We start from the raw sequence: 16508 nt of genomic DNA, 5'->3' as shown, positions 1-16508 counted from the left end.
CCTCCTCCTCCTCCTCGCAGCAGCCGCGGGAGCCTTTGGGCTCGGTTCACTCGCTGAGACGTTGTGAGGGAGAATCACCGCCCCCCGGCTGAAGCAGCTCATTGCAGGCCGGTTCCGAAGCCCCTTGTGTCGACTGTGCCCAATCGTATCGGAAAGCTGTCAGCCGTGGCCGGAGCCATGGTGGGCAAGCTGAACCTGCAGGACGTGCCCGATCCGCCGGACACGAAGAAGAAAGGGGAACGGGTGCTGGACAGTCCAGACTCCGGGCTGCCCCCCAGCCCTTCCCCCAGTAACTGGCTGCTTCATTCGGCAGGTGTAGAGAAGGTGCCACCCGGTGGGGTCTCGGAGGTAGAGGCTGCAGGGGTGAGTAAGAAAGCCAGGGAGACGAGTCCATGACCCGGTGCCTTGGTTCCTTTTGATTAAAAAAAAAAAAAAGAAATCCGCCCCCCCTCCCGGAGGGAGAACTTGTGAGTTAGACGTTTTTGTTGCTGGCAGGGTGGGGGAGGCGTTCTGAGCCTGACAGCGCCTCTTATAAAGTTGTTTGCACAAGTCCCCTGGTGACTTTTTTATGTTATCAGTGAAATTTCACTCCGAGAAGCCTTATCTCGGGAGGAAACGGTCGATCAAAGGTTGCGGGGGTGGGAAGGTGCGGTGCTGCCCTTTGGACTCTTCCAGGCACTTGGAACTTAAGGGCAACGCCAGCCTCTGTCTTTTTCTCACTGGCACCATGGAACTGGCAGACCGGTGGCAGGATGCGAGATCCGGGCTGGACACTTGCAGCAACCTGGATGGAGAGGTAAATACTTTAGGGAGGCTCTTGTTGCTGGAGACTGGGCCTGGGGAAAAGGTGCTGAAAGTCCTGGAGAGAGGGAGTGAGACGTCATCTGGTACTGTATTAGGGAGCTTTACCCTACCTTCTATTTCAAACCTGCAGTTCAACTGTTAAGGTCAGAAAATGCAGTAAAATGTATGGGCTGGGGGAAAACTGAGACGCTGGACACCTTTTGTGTTTCCACCCACTACTGTGTGGCGTTACAGTGCAAAACTCCTTAAGCTGTTTTCCAGTGCAGCAGGATTTCACACCCCAAAGAAACTGGAATGCAACCAATGGAATATATGAAAAACACATGGAAACACATCCGAGTATTCTGTTACTTGTCAAAACTCGCCATCTCAAAATAGGTTGATCTTTTGGGTTCCAGTACTGGCAGTTTCGTACTATAAACAAACTTCTTGTAATCAAAAGATATGGGGGTTTCATTTTCTCTTTCCCACTGCTTGCCAGTTCTTAGTTTGGTTATTTTCCCAGTCTGTCTTTTGGACTGAATTGCCTACCGTGTTGTGTCCGCAATGTGTGGCAGTGTTAGTAGTACTCAGAATGATTGTAAGTGTGCATTCATTAAAATGGGGATGGAAGTCTAATGCCCCTTTTTTTCCTCTGCAGTGCTTAGGGTTATGCTTTATGTACAAAAAATCAGCAGAAGATTTATTATTAATTTCAAGACAATATTTGTTAAATGTGCATTCCCTTTGTGGCATATAATTCACACACTCTGGTCTTCATATTGTTCTTAAAGGCATATTCTCACTTATTTTACTGCACTCTGTGATGTTCCCTTAGGGATTTCTCCTTTGGTAGCTGCAGCTCTTTTCTGTGATGGATCACCAGAGTGCATCAGGCTGCAGCTAACTCAGGAGCTCATCCACACAGGATGGCCTCCGCGCAAAATATGCCAGAGGTTGCTATCAGGCTTCTATTTCTTGTCTGTGGGTAATAACAAGGAGTGACAGATTTAACTCTTCAGCCGCCCTTAGGCACCGGAACACCTGGTTGCCCCTCTCCAAGTGGGGAAGAAGGTCCTCCTTCAAAATTGTCAAGGGGCCTGCAGGGGTCTGTCTCCCTTGAGGTTGGCGTCTAAGGATGGGGCCTATACAGGATCACCACTTCCAGTGACATGGGCATATTTCCAGTGGCTAAAGCTGCTTATTCTGCCCATTGGGAAACCTGCCCTTGGTAATAAGAGGCAGGATATGGTCCTCTCCGCTATCATTTTCTACATGTCTCAATCTGCTGCTCTGTCATCCAAGCACTTAACGTAGTTATTCTGCATCTGTTTTAGTGCTGTGTCCTTTTCTGGGTTTAGAGCACTTTTGCTGTCAATATTTGTTTAGTATTTCTCATGAGAACGAAAACTGGATGTGTGCATTCAAAGTGGCAAGTGTGTGCATTCTTTCTTCAAGCAGGAAAACACCGCAGTATGTGGTTTTGCCCTGTAAAGATGCATAACATACCTCTGTGCTAGGAACTACCCAGGAAATAGGTCCATTACGCCTTATGTTGCAAACAATGAAACTTATTGCACCCCTACTGGGAGGGATTTGGGGAACCACATGTGTGCACAAAATACTGCAAAACATGGTAAGGAATGTTGATAGGGCTTGAAAAAAAGAAGCAGCCTGTGTACATGTGAGTCCCAAAACACTATTATGATATGATTTCTATAAACCCCAGGTAGGGCACCTGCAATAAAATAAAAACAAAACATGGTGAAAGGACTTCCTTCAGCTATGCCATTGCCTTTGTAAAAGGATCTTTGTGGTCTCCAGAGCTTATGAGCTACAACATCCATTTTCCTAATTCAGTAAAAGTTATCACAGTCTATAAGAGAAACTTGGAAGCAGATTTATTTCTTGTGCTTCTGGACATACAAGAATTTAATTCCGGTGTTATTCCAGAGGATGATTTAAAAACCACTTGCACCAGTAAATAACAATTTATGTGTATCAATAGCAGGGCTTTTTTTGAGGGGGTACTTGGGGGTACTGAGTACCGGCATCTTTTCCATTGTCTGCTAAAATTGACCCATGGTCCCCAAGTTTTAATGAATGAGCTCAGGCTCTACACACCAATTCTGCCTTGTCATAGATTCTGTGACTGGTTGCAGGGGGCCTGGCTATTGTGGGGTGGGTCCCTCAGTGATCACCCCCACCCCTGAAGGGTGGCCTGGCATTTGAGTACCGGCACCTTTTTTGCTAGAAAAAACACACTGATCCATAGGCTGTCTGAACATTTCCATTTTTACATGTTAAGAACACAAACATTGCCACAGAGTGGTGGACTTTGGTCCTGGGGAACTGGGTTCGATTCCCACTGCAGGCACAGGCAGCTCCTTATGACTATAGGCAAGTCACTTAACCCTCCATTGCCCCAGGTACAAATAAGTACCTAAGCCGCATTGAGCCTGCCATGAGTGGGAAAGCGCGGGGTACAAATAAAAAAAAAAAATACTGGGACAGACTGAAGGTGCATCAAACCCAGTATCCTGTTTCCAGCAGTGGCCAATCAAGGTTACAAGTACCTGGCAAGATCCCAGAACAGTAAAACAGATTTTATGCTGCTTATCCTAGAAATAGCAGAGAATTATTGACGAGTCAGCTTCATAAATTGACTATGCGGGGTGGAGTCTCATACAACTAACACGGCTGTTTTTATTTCGCTCTCCAGTGAATCTTTTTTTCTCGTGTAGTATTTATAATCATAGACTCGTCCCCCACCTACCTCTCACTATTTTGCCCATTTATCTTATATTGATCTCTAAATTAATTAATTAACATATATCTGGTTGCAACTCCTGTTTCGCGATGCTTTATCAAGGGGGAGTATCACCAAATCGGCTTATTAGCCCCAGAGAAGCACAAGGAGACACTGGGGCTAATAAGCCGATTTGGTGATACTCCCCCTTGATAAAGCATCGCGAAACAGGAGTTACAACCAGATATATGTTCATTAATTAATTTAGAGATCAATATAAGATAAATGGGCAAAATAGTGAGAGGTAGGTGGGGGACGAGTCTATGATTATAAATACTACACGAGAAAAAAAGATTCACTGGAGAGCGAAATAAAAACAGCCGTGTTAGTTGTATGAGACTTCACCCCGCATAGTCAATTTATGAAGCTGACTCGTCTATAATTCTCTGCTACCACATGATTTGTTTGGACTGTTTGTCAAGAGAGCAGAGGGTAGCCAATAACTTTGGACAGTATCCTAGAAATAAGCAGTGGATTTTCCCAAGTAATGTGCACAGATTGTATTATCAAATGTATATGCACAGTATTTTATATTTTATCTATCTATAAAGTGTTTTCATGAAAAGCAGCTACTGCTACCAAAGTTAATTTATCCTTTGAATGTATCTACTTTCTCTTTGAAAATTACTTCCCTGTTGTTCAGTTAGGCAATTGCCATATATTTCACTCCATAAATGTTTTATGTAGTTTTTCACTGAACTGAACTGTCTATAATATTCACATAATTCTTAATATATCTCAGAGTTCATCTCTCTCACCTACACCCGGGACTCCAAGACTGTGTCCATTATCCTTTGGGGAAGGAGTGGAATTTGATCCCTTGCCGCCGAAAGAAATAAGGTAACTCTCTTATAACACTAAATTCAGGTGAAATCATGGTGCTGTAGCATTCATGATCAGAAAAAATGTTACTTTCATCAGCAACTGAACACAGGAACAGAGATGTGCATTTTATTACTCAAACACAAGCACAAGAAATTCATTTTGGAGAGAATGAAAGGAAGAAGAGCAACAGATAGACCCAGGGAAGCAATACTCTGATCATTTCTTCCTTAAAAGGACATCATTTTTTTTTTCGTTGCATCGAATAGAATGAAGAATTCATTTAACTGTGTTTTGATATTATATGAAAGCTTATTCTCAGCTCTTACATTCAGATTCCAATTAAAATGCCTTGTACTTGTCTAATTAGAGGCAATGGAATGTCATATTAAACTAATAGCTTTTTCTGTTTTCCTTACTGGGAATGGAATTTTCTGTTTGTGGTTATGAGCAGCCTTGTCCACTTGGAGTCAAGTTTCAAGCTTGAGAAAGTCAATAATAAAAAGATAAGAACCTCCTTTGACAATATATTGCTCCAGAGTAGGCGATATATGACTAGGTGTGCACTCACAAGGACGGGCTTCCCACCCCTCCCTGAACAAACAGGTTCAGCTGCCAACTTAAGCAGCAACCAAGAAACCTCTGCCATGAGAAGCACATGGCACTAGGGCACAAAGGCGCCAACATTTCAAAATGATTGGGGTGCCAAGCATGATACAAATGACCCTTCCTGGACACAGTGAAGGAGCTTCTCAGTGTTGGGGGTGTTCAGCAACCACTGGCACTTACAGAGCTGGCTCCTGTACTTGGGCATATACTATCATAGAAAAATAGGTGCAAATAAGCTTCCCTTTGAAGCATTACCGTGTACAGAAGAACTAGAAACACAGGTTACGTAAAATAAAGCTTGTATCCCAGTGCTTTTTTTAAAATAAATATTCCATCCTCTGTCATACATGTTCCTGCATTGGGGCCCCTATGTGTACGTTTCTCAGCATCCTAAAGGAAGCTTTCTCTCACTGCTTCCTTCTCCTAACAATACATACAGAGTTTAAGTTTAAAACTGGTCTCTCACTGCTTCCTTCTCCTAACAGTAAATACAGAGCTTAAGTTTAAAACTAGTCTCTCACTGCTTCCTTCTCCTAACAGTAAATACAGAGCTTAAGTTTAAAACTGGTCTCTCACTACTTCCTTCTCCTAACAATACATACAGAGTTTAAGTTTAAAACTGGTCTCTTACTACTTCCTTCACCCAACAGTACATACATAGCTTAATTTAAAACTGGTCTCTCACTGCTTCCTTCTCCTAACAGTAAATACAGAGCTTAAGTTTAAAACTAGTCTCTCACTGCTTCCTTCTCCTAACAGTAAATACAGAGCTTAAGTTTAAAACTGGTCTCTCACTACTTCCTTCTAACAATACATACAGAGTTTAAGTTTAAAACTGGTCTCTTACTACTTCCTTCACCCAACAGTACATACATAGCTTAATTTAAAACTGGTCTCTCACTGCTTCCTTCTCCTAACAATACATACGGAGTTTAAGTTTAAAACTGGTTGGTTAACATGTGCAGCAGAATCTCAATAGTAACCTTTAGATTGTAAGCTCTTTTGAGCAGGGACTATCCTTCCCCATGTTAAACTTGTACAGCGCTGCGTAACCCTGGCAGCGCTATAGAAATGCTAAGTAGTAGTAGTAGTAGCAGAGACACACATAATTCACACCAGTTTTAAAAGAGGAAAGTGCACATATACTTGAACTTTTAAAATTGGCCCATGGGAAGTACACAAGACATATTTGCACCTGCTATGAAGTTTTATTTGATGCACTTATTTTGCAAAATATGCATTTAAGTGTCATCCCTGCCCCAACCCCACTCCTAAAATGCCTTCACTCCAGGGCTGGTGTTAGACATGCTGGAGCTCAGGGCAGAAATTTGCAAGGGGGCCCCAAAGCTTGCCAGCAGACTGTGCTGTCTTCAGTTTTGGGCAGGCTTGGGCACTGGCATGGAAACCCAGAACAGATGCCCTGTTTGTGGCCCCCTTACACCAGTCCTGTTTCACTCATCAGAGAAACTTATGTGTATATATATGGTGTAGGCCCTGGGTAATTTAATAGAGGCCATTTCTGTGCATAACATGCTGATTTCCATGCAGAAAAATGACTTACAAAATTATGTCCTTAGTAATTCTATAATTGTGGAGACTACAGATAAAGGAGCAGCTTAGTAGAGTTTGACCCTGGGGAAATGGGTTCAATTCCCACTGCAGCTCCTTGTGACTCTAGGCAAGTCACTTAACCCTCCATTGCCCCTGGTACAAAATAAGTACCTGAATATATGTAAACCGCTTTGAATGTAGTTGCAAAATACCACTGAAAGGCGGTATATCAAGTCCCATTTCTCTTTCCCTATTTGAGATTCTAGATGGAATGTTGCTACTATTGGAGATTCTAGATGGAATGATGCTACTATTTGAGATTCTGTTGCTACTATTGGAGATTCTAGATGGAATGTTGCTACTATTGGAGAATCTAGATGGAATGATGCTACTATTTGAGATTCTGTTGCTACTATTGGAGATTCTAGATGGAATGTTGCTACTATTGAGATTCTGTTGCTATTATTTGAGATTCTACATGGAATGTTGCTATTCCACTAGCAACATTCCATGTAGAAGCCTGCCCTTGCAGATCAGCAACGCGGCTGCGCAGGCTTCTGTTTCTGTGAGTCTGACGTCCTGCACGGACGTCAGACTCACAGAAACAGAAGCCTGCACGGCTGCAAGGGCAGGCTTCTACATGGAATGTTGCTAGTGGAGGAGTCGCCTAGTGGTTAGTGTGGTGGATTTTGGTCCTGGGAACGGGGTTCGATTCCCACTGCAGGCACAGGCAGCTCCTTGTGACTGTAGGCAAGTCACTTAACCCTCCATTGCCCCAGGTACAAATAAGTACTTGTATATACTATGTAAACCGCTTTGAATGTAGTTGCAAAAACCACAGGAAGGCATATATCAAGTCCCATTCTCCCCTTAATTGAGTTCAGGCAGCCCCAAGAGATGGATAAAATAGGAAGTGACATCAGAGAGGACAGCTGTCAATTAAGACACTTGGACTTGTGTATGGGGTGCACCTTTTACCAAAAGTTGATAAAATGGCTTGATTTTAGTATATTGTCTGCTCTTTTTTTTTTCAGGTACACATCCTCTGTTAAATATGATTCTGACAAGCACTTCGTTGACAACATCTTTCTGCCAGTGGGCTTAGGGATTGCGTCCTGCAGTCAGACAGTCTTCTGTGTCCCTGACTGCACCTGGCGCAGCTACAGAGCAGAACTTCACCTAGAGCCCCGGAACAAACCCTCACGGTTTGTGAGCACCACCATCGTCTACCCTAAGCACACCAAAACCATCTATACCACCACTCTGGATTACAACTGCAGGAAGTCCATCAGGCGCTTTTTGTCCAGCGTGGAGCTAGAAGCCACTGAATTCCCAGGGAATGACTGTTTCCTGGATGACTACTAACTTTAAGCCAACCCAAATTGGCAAGATTGAGTCCATGTCTCCCTAGCGTACCATACCACCTTTTGTCTTGATAAAATGGGATTGGGAGGGAGCTATTCTAGCAGTAAGTCATTCAAACCTTACCAGAATCTGGAATTGTTCTTCTCCCATCTCTCAGCCCCCACCCGAGCACAGCCCTGGAGCACCAAAATCCTCAGCTTTCAAGTACTGCCCAGAACCTGGTGATTTCAGGTGTCTCCTCTGATTACAGCTGCTTTCCATGTAGTCAGCAGATGGAAATCAGGGAAGAAGGTTTAAAGTCTACGGACTCAGCTAACAAACGTACATTTCATGTGTGGTTCGACTTGTGAATATGATGAAGCATGTGCTAACCGGAAGGGGTACGTGTCCAGGATAAGAGCCGGGACAAAAGCAATTCAATTTGTTTTCTTATCAACATTCCAAGAGGTAGTGCTGGCGTTATACCCAGGTGGGGGCCGGGGCAGAAACTAAGGAATGGGTGCGGCCAGTGCCTGAAGCTCTGCCTCACTAAGCTCAATTGTACTGGTACCAAGAAGACTTCCCTGTGGTGTTGGGGCCCTGGGCAATTACTCTGCTCTCCCTTCCCAAAACAATAAGTGAAAGTGAGAACCTAACTCTTCACAACAATGTGACTTCACTGTTGTAAAAAAATTGAAAACAAATTCCATTCTATGGTCACAAAGAAGCACGGCTAGAAATGAAGTGGAAGCTGATGGTCTACTCCATGGCACTACATAAAGCACGGGGGGCAGACGATGGGTCTTGTGGTCCTCAACTGGTGTCATATTCTAGGTTTCTTTCCTAAAAAGAGGTAAAACATGCAGGACCTAGTGTGATTACTACTGAGTGCATGAAGGTTTTCGATTTCCTTTCCTTGCTAAGGCACTTCAATGTGCAAAACTAATTTTTCATCCAAAGATCCAAGTTCAAGCCTTGAGGGCCACAAATAGACTAGATTTTCAGGATACCCCTCATGAATATGGATGAGAGAAACATGCACACAGTGGAAGTAGTGGGCATGCAGATCTCTCTCATGGATATTCATTAGGGTTCTCCTAAACACCTGGCCTGTTTGAGGCTCTTGTAGACTGAATTTGTGCACGCCTGCTCTAATCTGAATTTGCCATTTGCTGTCTCCAAGCCAAAAACTCAGCTCTTGGGCAAAGGACATTGTCCCCCTAGCTGAGTTAGTAGAACATCTCAATCAGTTGATGTTCAGTTATTCATTTCCCTCTACCTTGTCCCACCCTAGTCTCTTGTAGCCAAATAGATGCAGTATCATTTGCCTGGAAGCTTTTAAGACACGTGTTTCAGATGAGCGTAAAAAGGTACCAGAGAGAAAGTGCAAAGCGATCAGAACGTCTCATACAAGTTGGAAAGCGGTTCTCTTTTTGGCCTTTTACAACGGGAGACATTTCTGATGAAGTGGCAAACTAAAATGCAAAGCATTCAAAATAAGAACACACAGTTGGGGGTTGAGGAAGTGTGTGGATGTATACACGTGTGAGTATGCAGACATGCACACGCTCACACACGTACACCCATTCTCAGAGGTAATGTATAAATAGTGGTAGATATACCACTTGTTCCCTTCCCATTTAGTCTGCCCAGTCTAGATTCATCCTATCTGGCTCTCTACCATTTTGGCTGGAGCAATGTATAGATTCCTATGCTTATACCACTGGTACAGATGATATTGTTAGCATGGGTTATTGGTCACTATTCACAATGGCTGAATCTTAAAAAAAAAATAGTTACTGCTTTTTGGCATCACCAGAATGCTGCAGAAAATGTTTTGTCTTTCACAATAATATATTTTTGCAGCTGTGTGGGTAGATCTAGCCCTGGGGTTCTCCTGAATAATGTGGACTTTAGGGAAAGGTGACCATATAACTCCATGTCAAAAGTGAATAGGCCTAAAGAAATCGGAGCTATGTCTCCTTGCATGCAATCAATTAAAAGCAGGAGAGGCTCCGCCTCTCTCGGGTCATGGAACTGTCTGGTCACCCTATATACAAAAGTACTGTCCCTCCATAGCACTTCTGTGGTTAATCATAATACGCTGAGTAGGGAATCATGACTTATGGTAAGCCATAGAAGAAAAAGAACAATGAACTCATTTTCATGAAAGATAAAGCCAATGTTGGTATTTGTTGCCATTTCAATGTATTTTGGAGGGGCCAGGCTGAGATTTCAACAGGACATTTCTCTTTGTTACAATTTAAGCACCAATAGTTCTGCATTCCTAACGCCAGAAAATAGATTAAGAAAGATTGGATGGAAGGGCAGTTCCCAGATAACTCCCTAAACCTGGCTTTGGACCAAAAACTAACTGGAGATATTCAGCAACACTCTCCAGTTAAGTACACCTAAATATCTGCTCTCAACCCAGACAGGAGTCTCTCCCACCCTGTTAAATTACGCTGAATATCCACCCCCAAGTTAACACAGTATGCTATTTATTATTTAGATTTTCCTCACACCTTTTTCAGTAGTAGCTGAAGGTGAGTTACATTCAAGTGCACTGGATATTTCTCTGTCCCAGGAGGGCTCACAATCTTTGTACCTGAGGCAAGGGAGGGTTAAATGACTTGCCCAAGATTACATGGCACAGCAGTGGGGGTTGAACCAGCCACCTCTGGATGTCAAGACTGGTGCACTAACCACTAGGCCACTCCTCACATGTATTTCGCCACTTCCATCATATAATGCAAACAGTGCTTAAATTAAGCATATTATCAACCCAAGTATTTAAAACAGCAACCCCCCCCCCCCCCCCCCCCCATACAGCAGCAACAAACGCTTGTGCAATGTACAGTTAGTAAGAATTGAAAATATCTTCCTGCAGAAGACAAACCCTCTGGAGAGTATTTTGCAGTTCTCATAGCTTTCTTCTTTATAAAGTAAAATATCGGTGAGATTCTGGGAGGAGAAAGGAGCTTTACTCTCTATTTAGTTTTGTTGTCTGAGTCTGAAATAAAACCAGCGAGAAAGCCCTTAATATCCTTTTCTGTCACCTTCCAGGACAGCTATGGTCACAGGCCTGCCTGAAGAAGAAACAGACGTTATGGGTTTGATTCTAGCTGATTTCCGATTGCTTCCATTTGTGATGTGATGATTCCAGGGACAGACCTCAGAGAATGGGACGATAAGGGAGAAGAGCATTTGAAAGAGAGCTCAAGCTGAGGTTTCTTGGCTTCAATGGAATGAAATGCTAATACAGTCTACAAGGTTGCCACTTCACCCAGTTCAATGCAAAGGGGCTGACCCGGTCTTATTTTTGCCCTATTGAACATAGAGGTGTAGTCCTAGGACCCAGTATTCAAAGGATTTACTTTACTTTGGGCCTCTTCTAGCGATTTCTGCACAGTAAATGAGAGGAAGGCCCATTCAATTCCTGTGGGCTTCCTCTCACTTGCCGTGTACAAATCGCTAGCGTAGCTTTGTAAAAGAAGCCCTTTATTGAACCCAAAAGAGTTCAATGTAATTTACACATAATAAGAAGTTAGGAGCTTCGCACTGATTTTTAGCACTAGGCTCTTAAATCTAGGCAAATGAATGGCAGGCCCATGCCTCGTAAGGTCCTAAATTAAGCGGAATTTCTAGCTGAAAAGTTATGCTCCTAAGTTTGGCTGAAAACAGGGCACAAATTTAGGAGTATTAATTTAGAAGCTCATCTTTTTTTGAATATCGAGCTCCTTGTTTTCTTAGGGAATCGGACCCACAACACCATGACTGTGCTGGGGGTAAAACCAGAACTGAAGCAGCTTCTCCAGAATGACCTGGGTGAGGTGGCAACACTCAGTACAGTGCTACATTTATTTCAGTGATAGCCTTGCAGTTGATTTTATTTTGTTCAGTTTTTTTGCATTGTCCATTCAGCACTCTTCAGGGCAATTTGTTTCACTCTCATTCTGCAATCTTCTCATATTAAATCAACACACATTAATCTAATACCAGAAGACAGGGTATCTGCCACAGAGGAGGCTAATTAAACTGGAACATGGCCGTACAAAACTCTAATGTCCCCGTGATGGCTAATATGCAAAAGCTCACCTTTCAGTTGTAATATGTTGAATGTCTGATTGGTTTACAGGTATGTGAGGTAGATAGAGATTTACAGGGCTTCCTTGTCATTTGAGCTGATTTGGTAAACTGGAAATGAGAAAATATGGCAGACGTTCCTGAATCAGCTTGCAAGCAAGGGTGCCTTCATGCTCCCAGACATCAGGGGCTTATTCTGTTTCCTGGTGGGAAGCCTATGAGGACACATGGGACAGGTGTTTGGAGTTGCTTAGTTTTCTGCAGGTTTAAGAATGTTGAGAGAATGAATTTCAGCAGGGGGAAAGCTCAGGGGCTCTTTTACTAAGGCGCGCTGAAAAATGGCCTGCGGTAGTGTAGACGTGTGTTTTGGGCACGCACAGGATCATTTTTCAGCGCTCCTGTAAAAAAAAATGCTTTTTAAAAGTTTTGCCGAAAATGGACGTGCGGCAAAACAAAAATTGCCGCAAGTCCATTTTGGGTCTGAGACCTTACCGCCAGCCATTGAACTTAGCGGTAAGGTCTGATGCGGTAACCAGGCAGTAATGGTGTACGCATATAAAATGCGATTACTGCCCACGATCCAGAAAATAAAAATACTTTCCAGCGTGCATAGTGGGCGCGTGTAAAAAATGAAATTACCGCACGGGCCACGTGGTAGCCAGATGGTAACTTGGAATTGCTGCATGGGCTCACGTAGGCACTTACGTGGCTTAGTAAAAGCGCCCCTTAGAGCTGAGTGATTTTAGAATGTGAAACAGAGAAGAAACCTTGATTGCACACAAGGGATGAATTTTGGTCACCAAAATTACCTGTTTACATGAAGTTAGGAGAGGCTGGTAGCTGGTGTTCTGTCATAACTTTATCCTTAAGCAAGGAACATTTTAACATGTTCCTCTTAATATACAGATTATTCTTCCAAATAGGCCTTGTACTAAGCAGCAGAGCAAATCTCGGCAGTCAAATTTATTCATGAGTTCAGATTTCAACTTTTTCTCAAGTTTTCTGGATTACTATAATGATTTGTACAATATTATTATTACTGGGCACTGTGAGAGATGTCTCTTACTGCAGCGTACCCCAAAGCACAGACTACATTATAAAAGATATTTCTCATGTCACCTGCTGTCTTACGAGAGAAACTGACACGTTTTCATAAAATGTTTCCAAACGCTTTTAAACATTTATTTTTTTTAATGAGAAATGAGCATTAAGAAAAACAGCTTTTAAAAAGAAAAATCTAAGTTATTCTATATTGCAGAGGATGGTTTTTTTTCAGTATTTTTTGGTTAATTGCTGAAAGATTTTGCCTTTGTTATGCCTGCTGGTGTCCTAAATCTGGCTAAACCTTAACAATATACAAAGATACAAAAGGTTTCTTCAATGTCTGTGACATGACTTTGTTTTTTTAGTTTATTTGCTGCATTTCTTTTCCATGTAGTGGATCATAAATTACATGAAAAATGTAAGCAACTGTTTTAAGATGGTGCTAATTCTTGAGTCATGACAATGAAAATAAAGTTTCCATTTCAGGTGAAGCAATTCATATTCTCGCTCTTCACACCCAGTCCTCCAAGGTTTTCAGGATATCCCTCATGAATATGCATGAAGGAGATTTGCATGCCTACTACCTCTATCATATGCAGATCTCTCTCATGCAAATTCCTCAGGGATATCCTGACAACCTGACTTGTTGGTGGCCCTCAAGGTCCCAGAGTGAAGACCAAGGCTATGGGGACTGCAGTGGCGTACCAAGGGGGGGGGGGGTTGGGGGCGGTCTGCCCCGGGTGCACGCCGCTGGGGGGTGCTGTGGCGCGTGCCTGTGGGCTCTGACTTCGCTAACTTTGCTCGTTCGCTGCAGCTCCCTCTGCCCTGGAGCAGGTTACTTCCTGTTTTGGGACAGAGGGAGCTGCAGCAAACGAGGGAAGTTAGCAAAGTTGGAGCCCACAGGCGCATGCCACGGCACCCCCCCCAGCGGCGTGCACCCGGGGGGGGGGGGGTGTCATTTCGCCAGGGGGGGGGGAGGTGTCATTTCGCAGGGGGGGGGGCGCATCGGCGATCCGCCCCGGGTGCAATCCAAGCTAGGAATGCCACTGAGAGACTGGGAGTTAGTATGCTCTTGGGATGGGTGGGTGAATAGTAAAATGAAGCTTCCAGGATCTCTCATTCCTCCATTTACCAGAAATCTGTGTCCAGACCTTCAGAGACAGTGAGCCCCCACGTGAAAATAATACCTCAAAAACCAGAGTATAGGGCAAACTTGCAGCTTGCTGCCCCCCTCCCATTTAACTTTCAGGGAATATTTTGATATGGAAACTGAATAACCATGATCCTGCCAACATCATCCACCTCAGAACAACCCTGTAAATATGCATCATTGGACATCAGACTTTTAAACATAAACTGTGTTTCATATATCGATATATTCACATGGAGGGGCGTTTTCAAAAGGACGTCCAAGTCAGAACATCACAAACAGATGTCCGTCTCCTAAAATATATGTGAATACAGCCTATTCTTAACAGACATGTGAGATGGATATATATGTGCTGGAAACGTCCGGATTGAACTTCCATTTTGCAAATTATGCATGGGGCAAAACAGAGGACATGGACATCTGTAATGGCTACAAAGACAAGAGGGGCAGCCTAGTGGTTACTGTAGTGGACTATAACGCGAGGCACCCAGGTTCAAATCCCACTTCAACTTTTTTTTTGTAATTGAGAGTCCTCCAGAAAAATGCCCACTGTACCTGAATGAACACCACTTCAATAGCCTTCAGGCTTGCATGCATCTTATATATTTAGGTATTGTAGGTATTTTTCTGTTTCTAGAGGGCTCACAATAAAAAAAAAAAAAAGGACTGAAGTGGGACTTGAACCTAGGCCCCTTGGGTTGCAGTCCAGTGCACTAACCACTAGGCTTTTCCACTCAGACTTGCTGACTGTTTTGTGAAGAATACTCATAATACCCGAAGAATCTGAAATCCCCCCCCCCCCCCGGGAGATTAAGGAAATGTCATGCCTTTAAATCCCCCCCCCCCCCCAGTGGAAAGCGGCTCAGTCAGAGCACCTTACTGTAACTTGGTCCCATTCCATTCAAAGTTTATATTGTGCCATATCTCACTTGGATTCATTGCGGACTACAAGAGAAGAAAACATCACATTTAGATGGAAGTACAAAGCAAAACACAAAAAAAGAAAATTATAATATCAAACAGGATCAATATCCAAGTACATAAAAACCTTCAAGTATTTTCTAAATATAAAATAAGAACAAACAGACCGAGGGCTCTATTTACTAAGCTGCACTGTAGGCACGCTAATGTTTTCAGTGTGCGCTAAAAATTAGCACACGCTAAAACTAGAGACACCCATAGGAATATACGGGTGTCTCCAGCATTAGTACGCACTAAAAATGCTAATACGCTTTAGTAAACAGGGCCCCTAATCTGGTGGGGAATATCAATCCAGATCTTTACAGCCAAATATTTTAAAGAATTGGTCAATTAACTTTTCAAGCGCACACCTCTAGAACTCAGAAACATTAAAGTGTAAGAGTGAACTGCACAAGAATCCCTACCCAAGGAAAGCAAAAGACAATATTTAGATAGGCTTGCTGAGTTTTGACGCGTCAAAGATTTAAAAACCATACAAGCAATTTTAAACTTTATACAAGAGGAGATCGGAAGCCAGTTGTAATTTTTTAAGAAGTGGAGAAACTCTTTCAAATTTAATTAACTTAAAAATTAATTTGGCTGCCGTGTCCTGGAGTAGCTGTAATCTCCTTAAAAGTTTCATAGTAATTTCCCCGCATAAAGAATTGCAATAACCAAGATAAGGCAGAAGGACAGCCTGAGCAATACTTCTAAAACTTTCTACACTGAGACTGGACTGAATTGCCCTTAATTGACAGAGACGAAAATGAAACTTCTTAACAAGAGCAATGATCTGGTCTTCAAAGGTTATAATACCTAAAACTTTATTTGTGATATTTAAAATTTCCCCTGTAGTAAGTTGCAGGAAATTTTGTGGCAATGACTTGACATCCCTGAACCACACCATATATGTTTTCAGCCTATTTAACTTAAGAAAATTGTTATGAGCTCATGAGTCAATCAAAATATTCTCCATCAGCATATGTCATCATCGTAGGACATTACCTGAACACCAAGTGAAGTTAAGAATGTGTCCTATGTTCTCATATATATATTAAAGAGCAAAGGAGACAAGGGGGACCCCTGAGGAACACCACTCCCAGGAAACCAGGACCCAGAAACAACACCATTTTTCTTTTCTTTTTTTTTTTTTTTAATTTTTATTTATCATTTTCACATTTTTACAAGCATTTACTACTTGAATAGGTAATACAGTTAAGAAATCACCACATAATTAGGCAAAATAAAACAGGAAAATATTACAAACTTATATTAGACCACCAAATTTGGAGGGGCTAAGAGCCGTTGTCTTAGGAGAAAGAAATTTAGTGGATCACATGGCCATTTTTC

The 16508-nt window shown here is 42.8% G+C and overlaps 1 protein-coding gene across 2 annotated transcripts; it reads left to right on the top strand.

Annotated features, from left to right (window-relative positions):
* On the top strand, positions 1-8293 carry RFLNB (refilin B). Of its 2 annotated transcripts, none has more exons than XM_030185881.1 (3): positions 1-363; positions 4335-4432; positions 7609-8293. In XM_030185881.1, the coding sequence occupies exons 1-3, from the start codon at positions 178-180 to the stop codon at positions 7937-7939; spliced, it is 615 nt and encodes a 204-aa protein (XP_030041741.1). In that variant the 5' UTR covers positions 1-177; the 3' UTR covers positions 7940-8293. The 2 variants fall into 2 exon arrangements, with proteins under 2 accessions (XP_030041741.1, XP_030041740.1); XM_030185880.1 differs by lacking the exon at positions 1-363 and adding an exon at positions 686-796.
* The last annotated feature ends 8215 nt before the right edge of the window (positions 8294-16508 follow it).

This window comes from Microcaecilia unicolor, chromosome 13, assembly GCF_901765095.1.
Source record: "Microcaecilia unicolor chromosome 13, aMicUni1.1, whole genome shotgun sequence".
NCBI classification, from domain to species: domain Eukaryota; kingdom Metazoa; phylum Chordata; class Amphibia; order Gymnophiona; family Siphonopidae; genus Microcaecilia; species Microcaecilia unicolor.
This window is presented reverse-complemented; position numbering and strand designations above follow the sequence as displayed.

Excerpts from the sequence above, each read along its gene's own strand:
- RFLNB (XM_030185881.1), top strand. The coding sequence starts at position 178 with ATGGTGGGCAAGCTGAACCTGCAGGACGTGCCCGATCCGCCGGACACG. Across the intron at positions 364-4,334 it reads CGGAGGTAGAGGCTGCAGGG|AGTTCATCTCTCTCACCTAC; the intron begins GTGAGTAAGAAA and ends AATATATCTCAG. Across the intron at positions 4,433-7,608 it reads TTGCCGCCGAAAGAAATAAG|GTACACATCCTCTGTTAAAT; the intron begins GTAACTCTCTTA and ends TTTTTTTTTCAG.